Source organism: Aptenodytes patagonicus, chromosome 6 (assembly GCF_965638725.1).
Source record: "Aptenodytes patagonicus chromosome 6, bAptPat1.pri.cur, whole genome shotgun sequence".
NCBI lineage: Eukaryota > Metazoa > Chordata > Aves > Sphenisciformes > Spheniscidae > Aptenodytes > Aptenodytes patagonicus.
The window spans coordinates 53,633,214-53,654,235 of NC_134954.1; the positions used below are offsets into that span (position 1 = coordinate 53,633,214).

The following is a 21,022-nucleotide window of genomic DNA, read 5'->3' on the forward strand; positions in this document are numbered from 1 at the left end:
CATCAAAACATAACATATCCACAAAGATAATGCTTTGCCCCCCCCCGGCCCTGTTCTGAGAAGCATCAGATACAATGCAGAATAAAACTGCAATGAACGCACCTGGAAGGGTATTAAAGTCATCAATGAGATACATGTGTTCTCCGTCTGGATCTGAAGCAATCAGATTTAGTTCACGCACAAACTCAACCTGTGTTGGATCTGAAGTATTTACAATTCCTATTGCGTACATTTCGATGTTTGCTGCATGAGCCTCTCGAACAACAATATCTAGTTTTACAGCTTCTCTCTTGTCTGCTTGGCCATCTGTTAGCACAATAGCTACTTTTCGCACTCCCGTTCGAGCACCAAAAAATCCTTCCTGGGTTGCTTTACGGATAGCAGTTCCTGTGTAAGTGCCTTCTCCCATGTATTGCATTTTTCTAACTGCTTGCTTAACATCCTGTTGAGTTGTATACTTGTTGAGACCAAATTCTAGCTGAACTTCTAAACTGTATAACACAAGGCCAATTCTGGTAGCATTTCTGCCTACGGTTACTCTGTCTACTAAAGCGGTTACAAAGTCTTTGATAATCTCAAAATTTTCTGGTCCCACACTCTCAGAGCTGTCAATCACAAATACAAGCTCCATAGGAATTTCCTTACATTTAATACCGCAACCTGCAAAGGAAAAATAAAAAAACAGATCATGATGACTTGACTTGGTATCCTTTTGGAAAGGAGAAGAATGTAAATGTAATGAAGAAAAAATAGAATCTGAAATTAAAGATTTCCTGAGTACTTACCACATATCTCTTTAATTAATTTAATTATATCTTCTCTCTGGAGATGAAAAAAATAAATATAAAAATATTTTGCAATTTGCCTCTTTCAAATAAGGCATAATATTGACGCTACCAAACACTTTGTTTATAACGAATATCTGTGTCCTACAGGGACTTAAGAAAAATCTTACTGTTTAACTTTCAAACCTGACCTTTCAAGCGTGGAATGAGTCCCACATTTTACAATTAACTATTTTATATGGCATGTAAGAATTATTAACTTGACAATACAGTAACACCTCTATCTAAAACAATTAACTACTGTTATTGTAAAGAATGTTTTGTGATGATTTGGTTCTCATTAATGCCTGAAGTCAAAACCCATTCATATTTTACCATCTGAATAATATGGATGTCCCTTTTAAATGTATTGGGAGTGGAGAAATAGACCCAACTTCAGGAAGCGTATTGCTTGTAGTGAGCTGGCATATGACAGAGAGCGCCAACACAGAATGGAATTGGGATTTGTGAACCCTAGTGTACCTGGCCCACTGTTATCACTCAGCTTTCAGCAGGAAAAAAAAAAAGCTGCTGCCTTCAGAGCTGTCTGTTGAGAGAAGTGATAGCTTCCGTGACATGCAAGCAAAGTGTTTCTCATTATTAGAGCAATCATTTGTTACATTTTTTGAAGTGCGTGACAGGACTCATTTGGCATTGAGACAGTCTTTCAGATACAACCTTTTGCTACTGCTGCTCAGCTTCCATCATAAACCTCAGTAGTATTTATATACTCACTGACACGCTTTACTGAATTTGGGTCTAGTGCAGTTCAGGCTTAGCAGAAATGTAATTAAGTTTATAGCATGATAGACCATGACAGATTTGAAGATCTTTGCTCTTTAGACTCTTAAATACTTTAAAAAAAACTTCCCTGCAGCAGGTACATACCTGGGTCATCTAACACTAACTGTAAAAGAACACGTAGCAGAAAAATACCTAAAATCACCAGGAACTTTAAATTCCATTTCAGCATGAAGTAGATGAGAAAAAGTCAGAAACCTTTGCGTGGTTTCTTTCTATATTGTTACTGAGACCACTTCTAGTCAGAAAGCTCTTTCCAAAATAATTAACATAGGATACATTTCATCTGATAGTATCTTGTATTGTTTATATCTTGCCGTAATGGGATTTAAATAATGGAATTTGCTTACTGTTAGGCCTTGCTCTCCCTTTGGTCCAGTTTTGCCCTGTAACAGTGATTGTTAATTAAGCTACTGCAGTTAGTTAGTGACATTGTAATTCAGAATATGGCTTCATCAATACCATTATTAGAATAATATTTGGCCAATAAGAACTTTGGCTCGAAAAAGTAGTGTTCTTGTGATATTACCTTGTGCATGCAGTATCTACAACCTCCTAAGGTGGTGAGGTTTTTATGGGAACTGGATGACCTCAAGTCTCCCACTGGATCACTGATTGTCAGTTTATATTAGAAAGGGAGAATCTGTGCAAAATTTTCCTGTCTACCATGTTGTGTTTGTTTCCTTTCTCAAGAGACTGTATACCTGCCTGACACCCTGGAATGATCAGAATTCTGCTTCATCATGTGTGAGTCTAATCAGGCCAGTGTCAGGGCAAGAACGGCAATAGTGTTTATGTATCCCTACTTAATAGCATGCAAATGTCAGAATAGAAGGGCACCACATTTTGCTTTCCAGCTTTTGGGGACCTGCCCATCAGCAGAAGTTACCATTTTGCCTCCCTTCCATCTGTTCATCAGCTTTGAGGGAAAGTCTGAGCTACAGTTGGTAGCCATAGAATAGAATTGCATAGTTTTGTCTTAAAAGACGGCAACTGTCTTTCACTGCCTTAAGAAAGAAACCACATCTGTGGGAAGTAGGATATTCAGCACGGAAATGTCTTCTTTATGCTTTTAAAGGTTTTCATAGTTTCAGTTTCTTAAGTATTTCAGATTATATGTAGTTAAACAGCAAGAAGAACACACAACCCAGCTTTATTTTTAAGCAGTTTAAGAAAACAGACATGATAAACCTGAGTTACTCACAGGTTCTCCAGATAAACCAGGGTCACCCACATCACCTTTTTCTCCTTTTTTCCCCTTTTCACCTGTAGCTCCTCGATCTCCCTTTAAAACCATGTTGGTAAGCAGACAGAAAGTGTAAGTCAGTTTTTATTACACTTTTCACATTTCTTTCTAGCTGCCTTTGTCGAATTCACCTTCAGCTTCTGACATGAGTTAGAAATCTTTGTTAGAGATCATTTAAATCAATTGGTATTTGTGAATTTCGTTAATAACTTGTAGTATTGGCTAAGCATTTTTATGGGAAAAAATAGCTGAAGCAGTTTGAACAATGAAGCATCTCAAACAAGTACATGCAGACAGAGGAGTTTCATGGGATATTGCATGATGGAAATTATTGTCTGTGTCTGAGAAAAATAAGATAACAGTAGGGAAATTGAGAAGAGAGGCAAGGACGTGGTTGCAATGAATAATGGGAATATCACTCCGAGAAACCTTTTGGCTCAGAAAAGGTGTTTTTGGAATAGCAAACAGCTGAATTAGTGCCTCCTGGTTTAATTTTTAGTAGGCTATGGGACTTTGTACAGCCTCTGAGCCGATGTGGCCACATCCAAAAACTGATTCCAACCCACATTTCTCTTTTTCTTAGCATTGATGTAGTCCCCAAATTTTGCATAGTGGGTGGGTAAAAGAAAGGCAGTGATATTAAATCTAATATCTATACTTCTTCTAATTGCAGTAGAAGATAAGCCTCATATGATATTAAAATAAGCAACACTGAAAGAGATGCTGCTAGAAAATATTAGAACCATCACCGTGAATGACTGGGGTTTTCCCAAGTCCCCATTCTTTTTTCACAGAATTCATATGCCTTCAATGAGAGCTGACTGTAATGAGCATTTTCAGTATGTTGGCTTTGGTCTAGGACATTATCTCTGATTTAGATATCATACCTTTTGTCCCAAAAGCCCTTCTCCAGGGGGGCCTCGTGGTCCTGGCATTCCTTGAATTCCTTGTTCCCCCTAATGATAATCCAGGTAGTGATATTAACCCTTTGTAATCATTCATCATGCATTAATTTTAAATGTTCAAAGAGTGTTTCAAACTGCATTTTTTTTTTCTTGAGACAATGTAGTAGCTAGCTTATATTTCTCAAATACTTCATCAGTATGTCTACTCTAAAGATATATAATATTGAAAAACCGCATGATCATTATTGGTTCTAATTCTCCTGTTCCCTCTTTCCATCCCATTTTATTCCTTCTCATTCCCCCTTTCTTATTTCTGTCTTTTAAGTCTGTCTCATCTGATCTATACTTTGGGTAAAAGTGCATATTACAGGGAAAAATTAGTATTACACATAGATTCAGGATGGAGACTCTTTCTCTACCATAGGTGGTAGTTCATATAACTACTTCAGACTGTCTCTGTGGGCATGAAAGTTGGGGAAGAAGGAATGGTATTTTTAATTTTTTAAGGCTATCTTTCACTGATAAAAGATGCCTCTGCTTCCTTCTCCTTCAATACACACACCCTTGGGCTTATTTACAGCACTAGAGACAGAACATACTTTGTAGGTGCTCATGTTATCCTTCTCATTTTCTAGCCTGAGGCTCTCCTCATATAAGAAACAATGTGAAATCTCTTTAACACTCTGATGGTCAGGTTGACCACTCAACACAGGTTAAATATTAAAGACACTGAGTCTTTTTACCTTAATTCCTTGAATACCTTCACCAGGAGGTCCCAGAGAGCCAGGTGGCCCTGGGCGTCCTACGGTTCCCTAGAGAGAAACCCTGCATATGTTAAATACAATATTCATAATAAAAATACACAATAAATTGTTATACCACCATGTAATTTGCTGTCCATCCTCTACCAAATTGATGTGTTTTTCTAAGTAATGAGGATAAGATTGCTCTAGCTGACAAAGACTCTTTTTATCCTTTATCAGATTATTAAAATCCAGTTTATACTTCAAAGGAGTCAGCGGGGCTTAATGCTCATTGAACATGAATCACCTTTCTGATAGAGATATACATTGCATTGAAGGATGGATTGTATTGGTGGGACATTGGGGACTGAATTAAGATTTAAGAGAGGATTATTATTGTTGTGTTATCTTTCATCACCACTAAGTTTACACAGTAAGACCTATAGACATACATACTAATGTGGCATTGCAAATAAACACTTGTTGCTACTTTATAAGCTATAAAGGCCATAAGCTAGTTTTTAAAAGAACTCTAGAGAAAATGTTTCAGTTGCATATGTTATTCATAGGAAGCAATCAAAACCCACATAGTAAAATATTAATTTTATACCTATATTGCTATTCCAGTATCCCTGCATGAAATTCTCAGTTTCCTCTTTTGTAAGGATCCTGTGCACATGCCAGTCCTTGGGACTAGCACTGGCTGGGGAAGTGCTTCACCACTGCTTAGCTCTGGACCTAGCCTTCATGCCAATGTGAACTGAATCTCCGGGACCAATAAGCCACATTGTGCAGGTAATACATTATTATGTTGCAAAATCTTTGCATTTGCCCTTGTTCAGTTCATTTACATTTACATTCTAAAACAGTTCTTTTGTATTAATAGACTTCTAAAGCTGAGCTGTAGGAGCATAAGAGTTTCCAATTTGGGAGGTTTCACAGTGAAAATTGCTTTTTATAGTTACAATTATTTCCAGGCCTTTGTTATAATTACACAAATAATCCTTTTTGCAGGGATTGGTCATCATATTGGTCATTGGATAATTATTGATTTACTTTATACAGTAAAAAAGAGGAATTAATTCTAGAACTCAACAGTATGCCTGTAGCTGTAACAGTAGTATAGGCAAGACATGATAAAGTGCTTGCCAGGCCATTAATTCTGACCAATGCTAGGTCTGAAGAAATTTCTGCTACTCAATTGCAGCTAATGTCTGCAGGAGCTAAATGTTTTGTCACTGATCTTCACTGCAAGATTATCACTTTATAATTTATTGTATGCAATAGGAAGAAGGCCATGGTTTATGGCTGGTCACGAGAAACATTTTTTATTTTCTACAACATAAAGACACTGTATTCCTTAGTTATCTTATTTGTCAGATTAGTTGTTTCTAGTGAAGAGTGAAGACAGAAAACATGTAGAAGTGTATGTATGATCACACATTTTTATACTACACTTTTTTTTTTTTTTAGAAAATAGACAATGGGAGACATAATTGTTTAAATGGCTTACTTTTGGTCCTGGCAGGCCTTCTCCTGGGGGACCTGGGAGACCAATTGGTCCTCTACTACCGGGATCACCCTGAAAGTCGATACTTTAAAAAATAAGTAGTGAATAGCAAAGTTTAATTCATCTCTAGAGTTCCCAGCATCCTTTGTACTCAAATGGGACAAAGAGAGGAGAATTATTGAACAGCATGGTGCAAGTCTAAACAATGCTAATCCATGAATACTGCAGGCAGGACAAGAAAGTTATTGGGGATAAGCAGTGGCTACCGTCAGTGTACAGTCAATTATGCAAGAGTTACACAGGAATTACAATTCCCATATCATAAAATGAACTCCACGTTCCCCAAACCAAAAAAAAAAGTTTTTGCTTGCTGCCTGTCAGTTGAATCAGACTCTATGTTCACATTGGCACTGTTCTAGCTTTTTTCCTATCAGTGCCTTCAGACAGCTAGGGGTTTGGAAAAAAGATGTACATCCTTTTAAGGGACATTAAGCATATTTAAATAGTTGTAGTCAATCCTTCAATTGCCTGTATAATTCCAGTAATCCTGCAATCAGCATCAGGATGAATTCTGAAGTGAAGCTTGAAGATCTTCTATGGGATCTACCTTTTATATACTGACAAGTATGTTAAAGCAGGATTAAAAAGGTATTCTGACTGTGACCTATGGGTAGGAATTTTATCTGCATGAAGTAGAGTACACACATGCATTTACTTTTCTAGAAGTTAAGGCCTGTACCTTGGGTCCTGGTAGTCCAACTCCATCTGGGCCTTGTTCACCAGGAATCCCAGGAAGGCCTGGCAAGCCCTGAAATTATATGCACAGACAGAATATTAATTTAATTTACGGCTATATTGACTACATGCTTTTGTTAATATTAATATTGTAGTATCTTGAATATATTGTCTCTTAGTGGGATCACTGTGGTCTACAATTGGTTAAATTCTACTCTGATAAGCCAGAAGTGGTGTCAGTGGCATTTGCATGTGTGTTGCATGTCACGCGGGAGGCTTGCATGTGTTTGAAGACAGAGGAGTCTGATCCGGAGATGCAGGTGCAGAGGCAGTTCTGCATTGGATTGCACAAAAATATCAGGAAGTATTATAAATCGAATTCCAATTTCCATTTTGACATTCATTAATTTTTATTCCTCAATGTGGCAATTGCATGCACTTTTACTGTTGTCTTTAGCACAGATAAATGCTAGTATATCAGCAAACTCCCTGACTCAAGCCAGCAATCTTCCTGGTACTTCCTCACTGCACAGGCATGTTAACTGCCAGGGCTGGTGGAGCACCCTGTTGAGGAGACTAGGTACGTGAGGCCAGTGCTCTATACATTTGCAAGGAAGGGAGAGGAAGGAGCCTTTTATCTTTGTATCCTTTTTGCAGGGATTGGTCATATCTACCGGTAAAGACCTCTGCAAAGGGCTATAAAGTAGATAAACCAATTCTTTGCCACACCTTCAATAACCTGATGAACAGAACTGAGGACAGTTTGCTCTTCTGGCTCTTTGGACAGTAGTTGCTTTTTTAGTGGTTCTGGAAGGTAGTGTTGCCCTGAATTTACACCCGTGTATATATAAACACAGCTGCTTAGCTGGGCTATATTCTCCTGTTTGGGAATAAATTTTGTATGGTTGTGCAGAAGAGAGTATCCTACATCAAGATATTGAGGGAACTGATTGAAACATCAGTGATATTATAGGGAAAAAAAAGCCCCACTTGGAATATGTTACATTGTGTAATCAGGAGGAGTGGAGGACATGGAAGGTCTTGGACTATTTCAGAGGGAGATTTTTTTTCCTTCTATGCTGAAATGCATTTCCACAGTTGAGGAGCCTTTTTAGGGTTTTAGACCAGCAAATCTTTCCTAGCATGTCAGCCATGGAGGCTAATCATTTTGGTGTAGCACCTATTTGTTCCCAATTCACATACGAAAAATTGTCTATAAACTTACAGGTGGGCCGGGATAACCATCTCCTTTTGGCCCAAAGGGCCCGGGGGGTCCTGGAAGACCTCGGTCACCCTGATGAAGGCAGGAAAAACAGCTGAGGTGAATGCCAGTACAATTGCTAGCAGGAAATTTTCCATGAAAGTGAAACTTCTTTGGCAAATATACTGTAAGTTGATTTTACCTGTCTGCCTATCTGCTAATGTATTTTACTATGTGAATGATTATTGTAGGTTATTAATCCTGGACTAAAACTGGAATATTTAACAGTGCTGAGGATTTACAGGACCTTTCACTTCGAAGTCACTAATTTGAATCTTTTTCAAGAGCTCTGTCTCTTGTCATTTGTGGTGTACATATAAGAAGGAATGACTTCAGTTTCATTCCCTGTATTTTTATCATGATTACAATTACTCCAACTTTGGGGGAATGAGCCCAAATTGACAGACAGCCAAAAGTCTAGCATGGGAACTGAATTACTCAGTAGCTACTTTATGTAATTCTTATAATTGAAGATAGATAACCTGCTGCAGAGCATTGGGAAAACTCTATAGCTTCTGCATGTGCTGTATGTTTGTGTGGTGAGACAAAGGATGTAGGGCAGGGGACAACAGTGGTTTGTGTGGCCAATTTAAAAACATTGTTTTCTATCACAAGGTTGTGTCTGTTTTTGTTGTTCCAGAATTGTATTTTCCTATAATGCTGTGGAACCTCATTAAAGCTATTGAGTATAACAGGAGCTTCCTATCGGAGATGTACAATTAAGCTCCTTTCATGGATCCACATGGACTATCTCAGGAACAGATTTACCAGGGAAACTAAGAGGACTTTAACCCTCCCAGCCATACTGGATGGTGCAGTGAGTTGCTCAGTTACAACTGGATGGATGATCAAGATTGTGTTTGTCCCTGTAGCTACACAAAATATGGGCATGCGTAACTGTGGCAAGCAAAGGCCCATGCAAAAATAATTTAAAAAAAAAGAGACCGTAAAAGGTTTTACCCTGTACAGCTTAGTGCAGATGTGTGTTTGAGAGTGAAGCAACAGCAAAACCACTAATACTGACAAAGACAGCAAAAAGTGAAGAACATAGTCACAGAAACATGCAGTGTCACCCAATTGAAAGAGCTTCAGGGGCTCAAGGCTGAGGGAGAGGGACTTGCAACTCTGAGCAAAGGACCTGCTTCCTGTTGGTTGATTCCTGTTTGATTCCCAGAAATAGGACAACGTGCAGTTCTTTGAATTAACTGGACTGTGCCAGAAAAGTATGTGATTCCATCATCATCATCTCCTCCTGATGAAAATAAATTTAAGGATCTTGAAACCCACTAACTGATCAAAAAGGGATAGAGGTTGTTACATGTTTCTCATGCTTCTTTTACTGTGTTCAGTTCACTCAAAGAACAAGGGATAAGGGCTATACTCAAAAGTACTGTCAAATTCTCTAAGTAAAAAAAAAGGTGGGGGCGGGATCTGGTTTATTTTGAGAAACACAGGTTTATATGTCCCAAGTTTCTTGGTGTTCAGACAAAATCAGCCCTGGAACGAAGAGTGGCTTACAAAAGTTGAATCTAGGTAACACTATAGGCAATACTAGAGAAGTGCTAGAGAGAAGTCCTTAGAGATTAGCTACTTGTTCATGTTCTTCTTCCACTGCTTAAGGCGTATCTTCTCACATTGCCAGTTTGGCCCATGTCCTGAGATCTTTTTGGAGTCTGTGGATTACCTGGTGTCAAAATTAGGAATGAAGCAAAGGAGCCTGGCTGAGAAAAATTAACTGTGCTTAACAGGTAGGCTGTTGTAAGCACATAAATCAGGTGTTCTCTCTGTATTCACTTCTCATCAATTAAAACCAGTCATTTTTCTCCTGGTTCTCTGCCATGTGAAAGCTTATCGTTCATGGAGTCTGGAAGATTGACCATCTGTGGTTTTCTGGATCTGCAAATCCTTACACTCTAGCAGTGCTGTATGACATACACGTTAAGAACTGTGAAACACTTGGCCATCCTAGGCAATTTGCTGTTGCTGCACTGAAATCCTGCCTTATTTTACAGTTCTATCAGAAATTAGTTTACCAATTTAGGAGCTACCTTTGCCCCAGGAAGCCCAAAACCTGGTTCTCCAATTGGTCCAGCAAGACCAGGTAACCCAATGTCACCCTGCAATGAAGAAAATACATACTCTAGTTATGTATTTTATTAAACACCAATCACAGATTGTGTTTTTGGATTTCTGTTATACAAATTTATATATATTAAATCTAATAGCTAATTTTATTTATCGCTATTGCAAGCATTAAACACCAAAAGCAGAGGAAAGAAAAGTATTTTGATATCCAAGGTTATCCAAAACAAAGAAATGAACATAGGTAGGCCACACCTCAAGCTGGCATACAGTTAATACCAGGGCATGGTGGTAACTAGACTGGATACAATCCATAACTCTGTCCATAGGAAAGAAGTTTTAGTTGACCTCATAAGGCTGAAATTATTTACATGAATAACAGCATGGCCTACTTCATAGTTTTTACCCTGTGTTTATAAGCACTAGGAGCTGGAGTGTGGATGTTACCTTTGGTCCAGGCACAGCTCTTCCAGGAGGGCCTGGCATTCCAAGACGTCCTGGCGCACCAGGCTCTCCCTGCAGTGAAGGAAGGAGAGCAAAAATGATGGATTTTTCTGAACGTGAGCATGAGCATCTCATAGAGAAGACATTTATGCAACAATTTATAATATTCCATTAAAATTCTATTAGAATTTCTAATATTCTATATGAAGTGAAATCTGACTATTTGAAGAACTGATAACAAGCACAGTTCTGATTTCTCAATGGAAATGAGATTCTTCTCAGTCACTGAACAAATATATGTTATTAGAAATGTCTTTCTTAGTATATTCGAGACTTGGTCCAGCACATCCAGCACTCAAAACTTCCTGCCCATCTGTGTAGGTATACTGGTAACAGGTATATTTTTCTGTTAGAGTAGATTTTTTTAAATAGTCCTTTCAGTGTACTTGTTTACCCCTTTTTATTTTTCCTCTTATGTGGAAATATATACTCTTGTGTGTATAAATAGCAAAAGACTTAATAAGAAACTGGAGGAGAAACCTGGAGTAGCCCTTCTCTCACTTTCAGTGAGTACTGAGTATTTGAATAGAATCTCCAAATCCATAAAAGAATATCAGCCATAAGTCAGTGTAAGGGAAAATGAAGTCCTGTCACACTTGTATATGCCATACACCATACTATCTTCCCAAATATTTCAGCATAAAAATACCAGTATTAGCGTTCCTTAACTTTTTCCAAACTGACAGGGAAGCAATATGGTAAATGCAAAGATTTTAAAAAAATACTTCTAGATGTTTATAGGGATCATGGTGTATCTTGCTAAGAGAAGCCTTAGCTGAACTTCTTTTTTTAATTATATTTTAAGAAGCAAGTTCATTCCAGGACGGTTGTTTCTGAGATCTAGATGAAAGCACAGCTTTGGGGGGCTATTTTACACGCATAACGTGGTAATAAACCTACTTTAGCTCCAGCAGGTCCAGGTACTCCTGTTGGTCCTGTTAATCCACGTACTCCTCTCTGACCTTGATCTCCCTACAAAAATGGAGAAGACATCACACATACCAAATAATATTAAGAATGTGTTAACTGAAATTAATTGTAAATATCAGTGAAAGATAGTGAAGTTCTATTTCGTAGCGGGTGCACATGAGCTGTTCCTATTGCCTTCATTGGCAAGTCAGTTAATTCTGCTCAGTAATTGTCCAGTTTTGGATTTGTACAGTTAAAACTACGTAGATTTCATCTGAAATTAAAGTAACTGACTTACCAGTGAATACTGTGAAAAAAATGAGAACCAAAAGGAGTCTTAAAGATTGCATCCTTGCAGCTCAAAAATCAAGTTAAGTAATTACATGAAAAAGATACTAAGAGAAATAATCAAAACAGGAAAAGATAGTTCACTCAAAGGTACTTTTTTTTTTTATTCAAAGGCAAATAGGGCCAATCAATTGACCACGATGCCCTCTCTGATTGATCAGCTTATACTTCTGGACAGAAAAAGCTAAGAATAGATAGTGTAAAGTTTGTAAAGGGATAACTGCTATTTAAGCATATTATTAGGCTGTAATAATTAAAACAAAAATGAAACAGCTATGAGTATAGAATCATCCTGAAAAAGTTCCAATACAGTAATTAATTTTATTGCTGCATCATGTCATCTGCATGTATTCTCTACATGGTGGATGCCTTGATTTTCCTTCCTACACTGCCTTTTAGCCCTTCTACCTTCGTGCAATTGTGACACTTAATATTTTTATTTATCTTCTATTGTGACATTTAATCTCTGTATGTCTTGTCCAATGTCTTGGACAACTATTCCAGCAATTTCCAGTGTCTTTATTTCACAGGATACAGATGCTGATATGAGAAACCGCAATTAATTCTCCATCTGTGAATCAGTACAGAAGACTGGTACAAGAGCCAGAACCTAAAAGATCGACCCAGTTATTCCTACTAAGAGAAGTAGTATTCCCAGTTAGGTCTTTGTGAACTTCTTGGACCAGATACTATCACAGGTACTGGAAATTGTGAGCCACTGAACTGTTGTGCTGTCATTTCCAAAAAAAATTTATGAAGAAGATGTCCTGGATGGTCTTTTATTAACTTCACTATTTTAAAAGTTGTTGTTTTAGGCTGAGGCTGAAATAAACTCTGCAGTTAACCACTTTTAGAAGCACTCATTAACCTATTCCTTGAGGTATATTTTTTCATTACTTATAATATACCAAGAAAGAGAAGGCTTTGACAAACCTATTCCTGGAACATTACAATTTTGAATGTCACCTTTAGTAAGAAATTCTCACCTTTTCCCCCTGTATTCCAATCCCTGGAGCACCTTCAGGACCTCTAAGACCAGGTAACCCTGGTTCACCCTGGAATAGAAAAATCAAAGCAGTATTTCGGAGTACTGCATAGACATGGTGCAAGATCAACTTGCATATCTTGAATAATCTCATTAAAATCATAGACCTTTTAGAGTCAATGGCAAAACTCCCACCGATGTCAGTGGGCCCAGGATTTTCTTCCCATATTCAGAAGCAACCATTGTAAAACTCTGGGTGGAATGCACGAAGTAGCATGTTTCCTTAGAGATAGCTGAACGCTCTGAGTATATATCTTTAAATAGATGGGGTTTCTGATTCTAGAAAAATACCATGATCGGAAGGCTATGAAAGGTTGCCTGTAGCCATTTTAGTGGTTTCCCTTCTGAGTTGCAGGGCATTGGGTGGATTAAAAAAAGCCAACAACTGTAAGCAAGATAAGACAACCCCCCACCCCCCCCCAAAAAAGAAAAAGTTTTCCCTAAAAAAGTACGCTTGAAAGAGAATGTTTTTCACTGAAAAATGTGCTGCTTTTCCCCTTGTCCATGAACACTCTCTCTTCTAGGTTTCGGTATCAGCACAGGGAGAACAGTAGGAATGCTTGGAGGGAAGCAGGTAGACTGCAGACAGAGATGAACCAACCTTTTGTCCAGGAGCTCCATCTTCTCCTGGAAGACCAGGCAGACCTGCCAGTCCTGAAGGGCCTGGCTCACCCTGACACCAATAAAAAGTAAGTCCTTCTATTAAATGCAGACTTGGTACTATTCTTTCTCTGAATCAAGGAAATCTATTTTAAAAAGTTTACTAAACTGTATATATATTTATAGCAAACATTTATGCATATGAACCCAAATCTTGCCATTTTTTTATAAAGACGACTCTCGTATCTGGAACTATCCTACCGTCCGATTGTTTGAACTGTGCATTTTATCTACGCAGTTAATATATTAGCTATTAATGCTCCGGCTCATTCTTAAAAAATAATGCCATCATTTCATTAAGTGGCAGCATTTGAAGTAAATATCAGATAGAGCTGACTGTGACATGATGATTGACATCTTGCTGGTGAATATCAGTGCAAATCTATTAATGGCAGTGGAATTGTCATCAACCTATTTATGTAAGGTTCAAGAGCCTGACCTGGTTTTAGGTGTAATGCGATCATTTGGGGTCAAATGGGTTCGCTCAGCATTACCATATTTTGTGAAATTAAGAAATTATTCAATTTCTTTCCTTTTCCAACCCCTGTCCCAAATCCCTAACAAAAAAGAGCAAAACCAGCACAGTCCTGTGCCTTTCCACTATCACAAAAGTACTTTTTCATCTGTTCCCCTATTTTATGTTAATCTGGCTGTTAATGACATAGGGACTGGTTAATATCTTGGTCACTTCAGCACTAAGACAATCTGGTTACAGCTTCCTCTCCTCCAAGCAAGTGTGCTTTCTGTCTAGTAGCACAGCTTGTTTCCCATCTGAAGGTGTGAGGATGTAGCTGCTGCTCTGTTTACATCCTGTCCTGTGTGAAAAGGGAAGGAGCAGCACAATAACGACTGTTCAGTGCTTTTTTTCACCAGCTCTGGCTATAGCTTAGCTTATGCTGGGGACTGCGAGTTCTGGCAACTGTTTAATAGTCTGGATGGTTTTCTGGACAGAGCTGTAGGTGAGCTGTATGCAACACTGACTTGAGCATAGGCCAGGCACGTGGAAATTTGCAGTCACAATAAATGTTACTACTGTTTTACAGAACTGGTGTATTTAAAATGTTCCCATTTCTGGAGGTTAATGAAAGTCTGTGTTAAAAATTTTAAAGACTAAGAACCTAAATTTTATTTCTAAACCTATTTTTAAGTGCCTAGAGAAAGGACACTCAGGAAACACAAATTTCAAATCCAAATAAATAAATAAATAAATAAATTCCTCTATTAACAATGTACCTTAGAACCAGGTTCTCCAATACCTCTTTCTCCTGGCACTCCAGTCTCTCCTGGCAAGCCTTGTTCACCCTGAAGTAGAAATTATTTTTTAACAGCGTTATCATGGAAAAATATAAAAGCATATTCTTGATTGCTTACATTTAAAGAAAGATTAGTGTGATATTGTCTTTAGTATGATGTGTTAAATCCTTGGTCACAAAGATTAGGAATCTGCAGCATGTTTTGAGCTGTCACCAGAAAGTTTTTGGTGGAAATGATTAATGCTGTAAATCTATAATTATATGTCCTTGTGAATGTTTCCTGCCAAAGTAGCTGGTATTTCGGGAGCATATCTGACATCCACAGACAATTCACTCTTCTCTTTCTTTTTACCAGTGGTAAAGCATATCCCTGCACAATCACTTAAAATGTAAGACATAATCTCTGATGCTGCAAAATACTTTACCTGGCATGGACCCTTGACCCACTTACACCTCTAGTTCCTTTATATTATGCTTTAATAGCCTTCAGTCATTCAGAACTTTATCTGTCACCTCTTTCAGGAAATCACTTTAAATCTCTATTCCAAACACTTCAAGGGTGACATCTTTCATTAACAGTTCTCTATTTTGTGAATCAGTCAAGGCTAAATTATTTGGGCAGTTTTCCTTCAGCAAAGGTAGTCTGCATTATGCCTTGGACCATTCTTAACTGCTAGATACAGTAAATACACAAAGTCAGTTGAGACAACAGGCAGCAGAAGTAACAAGGAAGGCAGCCAATCTGTAAGGTATGTATGTATTTTTCTGGAATGGAAACAGTACAGTGAGGATAAAAGATGATATTGAAATTTTGGTGTTCTCCAGAACACCAAAAGTTCTCCAAAACTTGTTAAGTGCACCTGCACCTGATATGATGAAACTGCCAAGTTCAAGGCAGACAACCCTTTCTATGGAAACGCATTGGACAAAGTGCAGTTCACTGTCTGATATGTAGCACCTCAAAGGTTCTGTGATGACCCAAGCCAAAACCTAAATGGATAGCTATGGCATTGGTTTATCAAGGCTTTTCAGTGGAGTAGGATCTGCTGTACAGTTTAATAATATTAATAAAGAAAATAATTTCCTGCAGCTGTGTCAATACTTAGATTGGCATCCAGCACTTTAATAAGCATAAGGATAGAGACAGACCATTTCTTTATCAGGAAACATAACAGTAAAAACAGCACAGTAGCTTTTACTTCAGAAAATTCCCTAACCTTTGGTCCAGGTAGTCCCTGTCCTGGTAGCCCTCTAGAGCCGGGTGGTCCTTTTGGGCCCTCCACTCCCTGAAAAGATCAGTTAAGTAATTATTAAAAATAAAATATTCTCTGTTACTACACATTTAAGTGCGGGGTGAGGGAGAAGTGAAAACTGCACCTTCTCTCCTTGAATTCCAATTCCAGGTAATCCAATTGGCCCAGGTAAACCAGGAGGACCGAATTCACCCTGGCAAACAAAGTACAATCGCTTAGTTTTGTAAAGATACAGAAACAATCTGGGACAGCTCCTGTGCTAGTACATGTTGACTTAACCTCTCTTAAGTCAGTGAAGTTGGGGATCTGACCTTTTATCTTTCATATATGCATTTATTCTCTGCTGGTTCAGTTGCAAACAACTGCTAGTCTCTTTTTTCCTTTCTAAACCTTAACTTTCCCACAAAATCAGATGCTTTTTGTAACATTTCCTATTTTACTATGAAGAGATGTTAAAATAGGTTGGGAGAGTTTATTGTGCATAAATCTCTACAAAATACCTTATTATCCAGGGCCTATTGTGGGTTCCTTGCTTCTTTACACCTTTTATAGTGAATATTTATCCTGTATTCCCTGTATTATGTAGATCTATTGGCACTTTGTTAATCCCCTGGTGTATTTACTGCTCACCTTTTCACCTTTTATGCTGATGCCTGGAAGTCCACGAGGGCCTTTTGGTCCCTCAAAACCACGGTCTCCCTACATGAAAAAATAATATGTTGTTAACTGTAGAAACACGCAGCTGTTCTCTCTGAAGTAACTAGAGACACTGTTTGCTCTGTCATCATGAAAACCAACACAAGAAGGACCAGAAAGTAGCTCCTGGATCTGTTTTCCAGGATACCAAAGAGGTCATCTTTTCAAATGAGCTTGCTCTGCAGTTTGAAATTGCTGATGAAAGAACTGAACAAGCTTCTTTTTACCTTTCTGCCCACCTCGATTGCTTAAGGTCCTGTCCTGCTTCCCCTCAAATCAATGGCAAAACCACAACTGATTTAAATGTCAGCAGGGCTGAGTAATGACACTAACTGAAAGCTGAATTCTGCTTATTTGTCTCATGGGTTAACCTCATTAAAGTGTGGCAATGAGGATCTGGCTCTCACTAAGAATTTTGCCAGAGTAAAGACCAGGCCAAACTGTATTGTTGTAGAAGTCTGTTTGTAAATATCGTTGTCTATCTAAATGTTTATTTACAAAACAGTGGTCTTGGGGAAAATGCAGGTTACTAATAAGGACGCAAATATTGTGCTTTCTTGTACTTCTGTTAATAAAACACATAGAGACAGATCTTTAGCGTGTGTAAATTGTCACAGAATCACCCAAGGCGATAAAGTTATGCCCCAGACAGGTCTTTTCTCTCCCTAGTAACCAATTCTATCATTGTAACTTTGACTGAAATACAGTATGTGAATTTCTGTTTAAAATAACATTCTTTACTCCTGATGCTTTAGAACACCTGCCTTCATTTTCATTTTTACTGAACTGTGAGCTTGTAGTAAAAATGTTCTGAAGAAAGCAACTGTAAAATTTGCTTTAGATTAACAAATCACCTATTTAAAATGCGTTTAAAACCAGCAAGCTGACATACTTGGCAGCCGTAAATAGGATTAGAGCTATGTATAGGCTCTGTTGATACATGCTTGGCTCCAGGTCAGACTTGGCAGTAAAAAATAGTGTATTTTTTATAGAATCCAGAGTTCCAATAATGCTGGCAGAATTCCAGTTCGATTATTTTATTCTGCCTATCTCAATTGCTCAATAGTTTTGGTTAGATTATGCATTCTTCTGTACTTGTTCCCACTGTGCATTGTTGCTGTGCTTTACTTATTAATTGTAGTGTTTCTTCCCACATGAATTGGTATTTCAGTGGCAATGGAGTGATTTCTAAATGCATTTTCTTCAAATAGTCTTTCTGTTTGTTTTCATGCATGAGATCTGCTAAACAAATACAAGCCATCAACAACGAGGTTAGATAATTTATATAATTCATCATAAAATATATACTGGATGTTTGAAGATACTCTGTTGCTAGCAGCAGTCAAATTTAAACCTAGCTGACTATAGTATTGTGCTAAGCAAAAATCCTAAGATTTTTAGTAAAGGGACAGTTGGGGCCTGCATCTGCAAAACAATTTTTTATTGTTTTCCCAACAAAAATCGCCTTCGTGCATGCATAAAAATGAGTGAACCATTTAGATATTTATTTAGCTCATGTACAAGCTGTGTCACTTTGTTAGTGTAACCAAAGGTCAAAGTGACAACTCAGCCTGGGAGTTGGTTTTCAGCGGGCTGCAAAAGGAGCTAGCAGTGGGTCTAGTGAGTCCATCCATGTAGGTGCAACTACTACTGTCATTACTTCCCCTGAATCTGAAAATTAGTAATAGCAGCTTTCTGTTCCCACAAACTGAATTCAGACTTCTGCTAAAATGCATAAGCCAGTGGCTGAGGTGTTTAAGAAGCTTAGAAGCCTGTCTTTAGTGACAGCAAAGATCTCTATATATAGGGATTTAGGAAAAAAGCAACAACGAAAAGGTAAATTTTTCATCTAGGAATCACTTTTTTAACATTTTATTTGAAGTCAGATGCTCGAGGCTGTTTTAAAATTATAGCTGGAATTCTTTCCAGGCTTAGATCCCACAAATCAAGCATCAGGTGAATTAAATATCAGCTTTACAGGCTCCAAAGGCTAGCTGTGCCTGGAAGTCATGTTTGTACCAACTGAATTCTATGAAAATATATTGTGTTAATTGATGCCAAATTTTAATATTAATTTACAAGCTACTTTCTCAGATTCCCGTGTCTGCTATGGACTTGTTTTGGCATGCACTCGTTTAACGGTGCTGCTCTGGTCTTAAAACCCTTTGACTGCTGTACCTTTGCTCCTGGAAGCCCTTCTCCTGGTGAACCTCTTTCTCCTTGAACACCTTGTGGTCCTTGAGGCCCCTGTTAACATAAGTTTAAAATGGCCTAGAATATGTATTAATCACTCAAATCAACAGCAGCATGTTCTATGTCATTGTTGGTTTTAAGCACGTCTGTCTTTAAATGTTGGTGTAGTTATAACCTGTTAAAAATAATACAGTAATACGATATTTACAGTGCATAAATGATGAGCATTCTGGCCTGCAGCAGTAACAAGGCAGACAGTTTTACTTTCTGGTTACTTATGAATCACAGGTTATGTAGCTGAAATTCCTATTCCTTATACTTTTGAAATCTTCACTCCCTAAACTTTAGTTTGGTTTACAAATTGTTACTAATCCTTATTAATGTATCGGTATAATCATGAGAGACAGGGAGAAACAGATTAAAGACCATGCAGAGTAGTACGGAAGGAGATGTAGCTGTAGAGAGATTTGACTGTAACTGGTGAAGAGAATAATAGCATGCCTTTCTCTCTTTGAAAGCAGATCTGATAGGAGCACAAGGGGCAAGTAAGACAATTAAAACCTTTCACTAAATGCGAGTCCAAAACCTGTGCATATTGAGTCTGCTTCACAGTGTTTTCCCGCATCTGTTTATTTTTCCTCTGATTTATTCCTTGAGATTACACACACATCACAGAATGCTGGTACATTTGGCTCTGCATAGCCTAAATACACTTCTGCTTCTTCTGCATAAAGCTTTAGAATTATGCCTAGTTCTTAGGTAAAGATAATTACACTACAGTCAACCATTAAAAGAAAACTCTTTTGAAGTTTGAACTCACTTTAAAGTAGATTTAAAAAACACCTTTAGAATTTTTTTTAAATCAGAATCTCTTGTTATACCAGTACAGCTCTTGTGGCTAATAAAGATGCACATCACAGGCGCCTCTTCCACCCCAAAGTGGCTCTTTTTTCTATGCTGTTACTGAAGAGACTCAGAAAGCATTACTGCCCCACTTTGACTGACTGTCACCACTGGCCTTACTAGTAATGCTCTTTTCTTTGGGCTCTTCAGTGAGAACTCACTCCTCTCCAGTAGTGTATTTTCAAGCAGGTTTGAAATCAGTCAGTTACCAAACCATCCTTCTGTTTTTCATGGGAGCACCTCTTTTGAAATGATTATTACAAATGTCTCCTTGTCAATGGGGAAAAGCTACTTGTGAAAAAACTGCACAAAATTTCCCCTGTGGTTGCACTAGGGGTCTTTCATCCAGGTGATGAGAAATGAATTTGAGTCTGCTGTATTGTAAATAGCTCAGTAAAATGTGCTGACACTTTGAAAAAAAGCGACCATAAAATTGGCATACTGATTTTCTGAATTACCACAAAGAGGTTGAGTTTACAACTACCAGGAGGAGGAAGAGAAGGAAAAGAAGGAAAAGACTTCAGAGCCAAACCTACTATAAATTCTGAAAGTCAAACTTTTTTTTATTTCTCCCTCTGTTATCTCCAGTAAAGGTAATACTGGTCAAATTGCCTGCTGGGACCACTTATGCAATCTGAATGTCTTTATGGAGGTTGTTTAGGTGTGACTGTTTCTAGTGTTACAGTGGTTGAAATGGAGTCTTTCCCTCAAAGCCATGCTGATGTTAATGTTCTAATGATACTGAAAAGCAGTCAACTTCAAAGTTACCGTATGTGGATTTGAATCTATCAGGGGACAGATTTATTTAAATATTTATGTGGTTTTGCATAAGGTGTTATTTTTTCATAGCTGTTTTGGAGACTAAGATAATTAGAAAAGTTAAGGAATTAGAAAAGTTTCCAGTTTGTTGAGGGAAATGAAAGTCAGACAACGTAGTATGTATGAGAGAGAGAACTAGTGGAAGAAAGAAAAGAGATGGTATCATTTAACACACATATATCCCTTTTAACAGGGAAGCACTGAGAATTTTTCCCTTCTGACCTGCTTCTCTCTCACCAAATAAAAAATAGACATACCATAAGTCCTGGCTCACCAACTCCGGGTGGGCCAACAGGGCCTGGTCTTCCTGTCAAACCGGTGTCACCCTTCAA

The 21,022-nt window shown here is 38.0% G+C and overlaps 1 protein-coding gene across 1 annotated transcript in view; it reads right to left on the reverse strand.

Moving 5' to 3' along the window:
• Positions 1–21,022, reverse strand: part of LOC143162383 (uncharacterized) — a 36,275-nt gene that overhangs the window by 3,274 nt on the left and 11,979 nt on the right. The window contains exons 13-32 of the mRNA XM_076342667.1: positions 20,948–21,016; positions 18,954–19,022; positions 16,710–16,778; positions 16,204–16,272; positions 16,044–16,112; positions 14,807–14,875; positions 13,515–13,586; positions 12,855–12,923; positions 11,512–11,583; positions 10,555–10,623; positions 10,074–10,142; positions 7,990–8,058; positions 6,769–6,837; positions 6,033–6,101; positions 4,520–4,588; positions 3,759–3,827; positions 2,830–2,910; positions 1,976–2,011; positions 786–822; positions 103–660 (exon numbers count right to left, since the gene is read on the reverse strand). Of these exons, the coding sequence (XP_076198782.1) occupies positions 103–660; positions 786–822; positions 1,976–2,011; positions 2,830–2,910; positions 3,759–3,827; positions 4,520–4,588; positions 6,033–6,101; positions 6,769–6,837; positions 7,990–8,058; positions 10,074–10,142; positions 10,555–10,623; positions 11,512–11,583; positions 12,855–12,923; positions 13,515–13,586; positions 14,807–14,875; positions 16,044–16,112; positions 16,204–16,272; positions 16,710–16,778; positions 18,954–19,022; positions 20,948–21,016 (1,822 nt within the window). The remainder of the gene's footprint in view (positions 1–102; positions 661–785; positions 823–1,975; positions 2,012–2,829; positions 2,911–3,758; positions 3,828–4,519; positions 4,589–6,032; positions 6,102–6,768; positions 6,838–7,989; positions 8,059–10,073; positions 10,143–10,554; positions 10,624–11,511; positions 11,584–12,854; positions 12,924–13,514; positions 13,587–14,806; positions 14,876–16,043; positions 16,113–16,203; positions 16,273–16,709; positions 16,779–18,953; positions 19,023–20,947; positions 21,017–21,022) is intronic.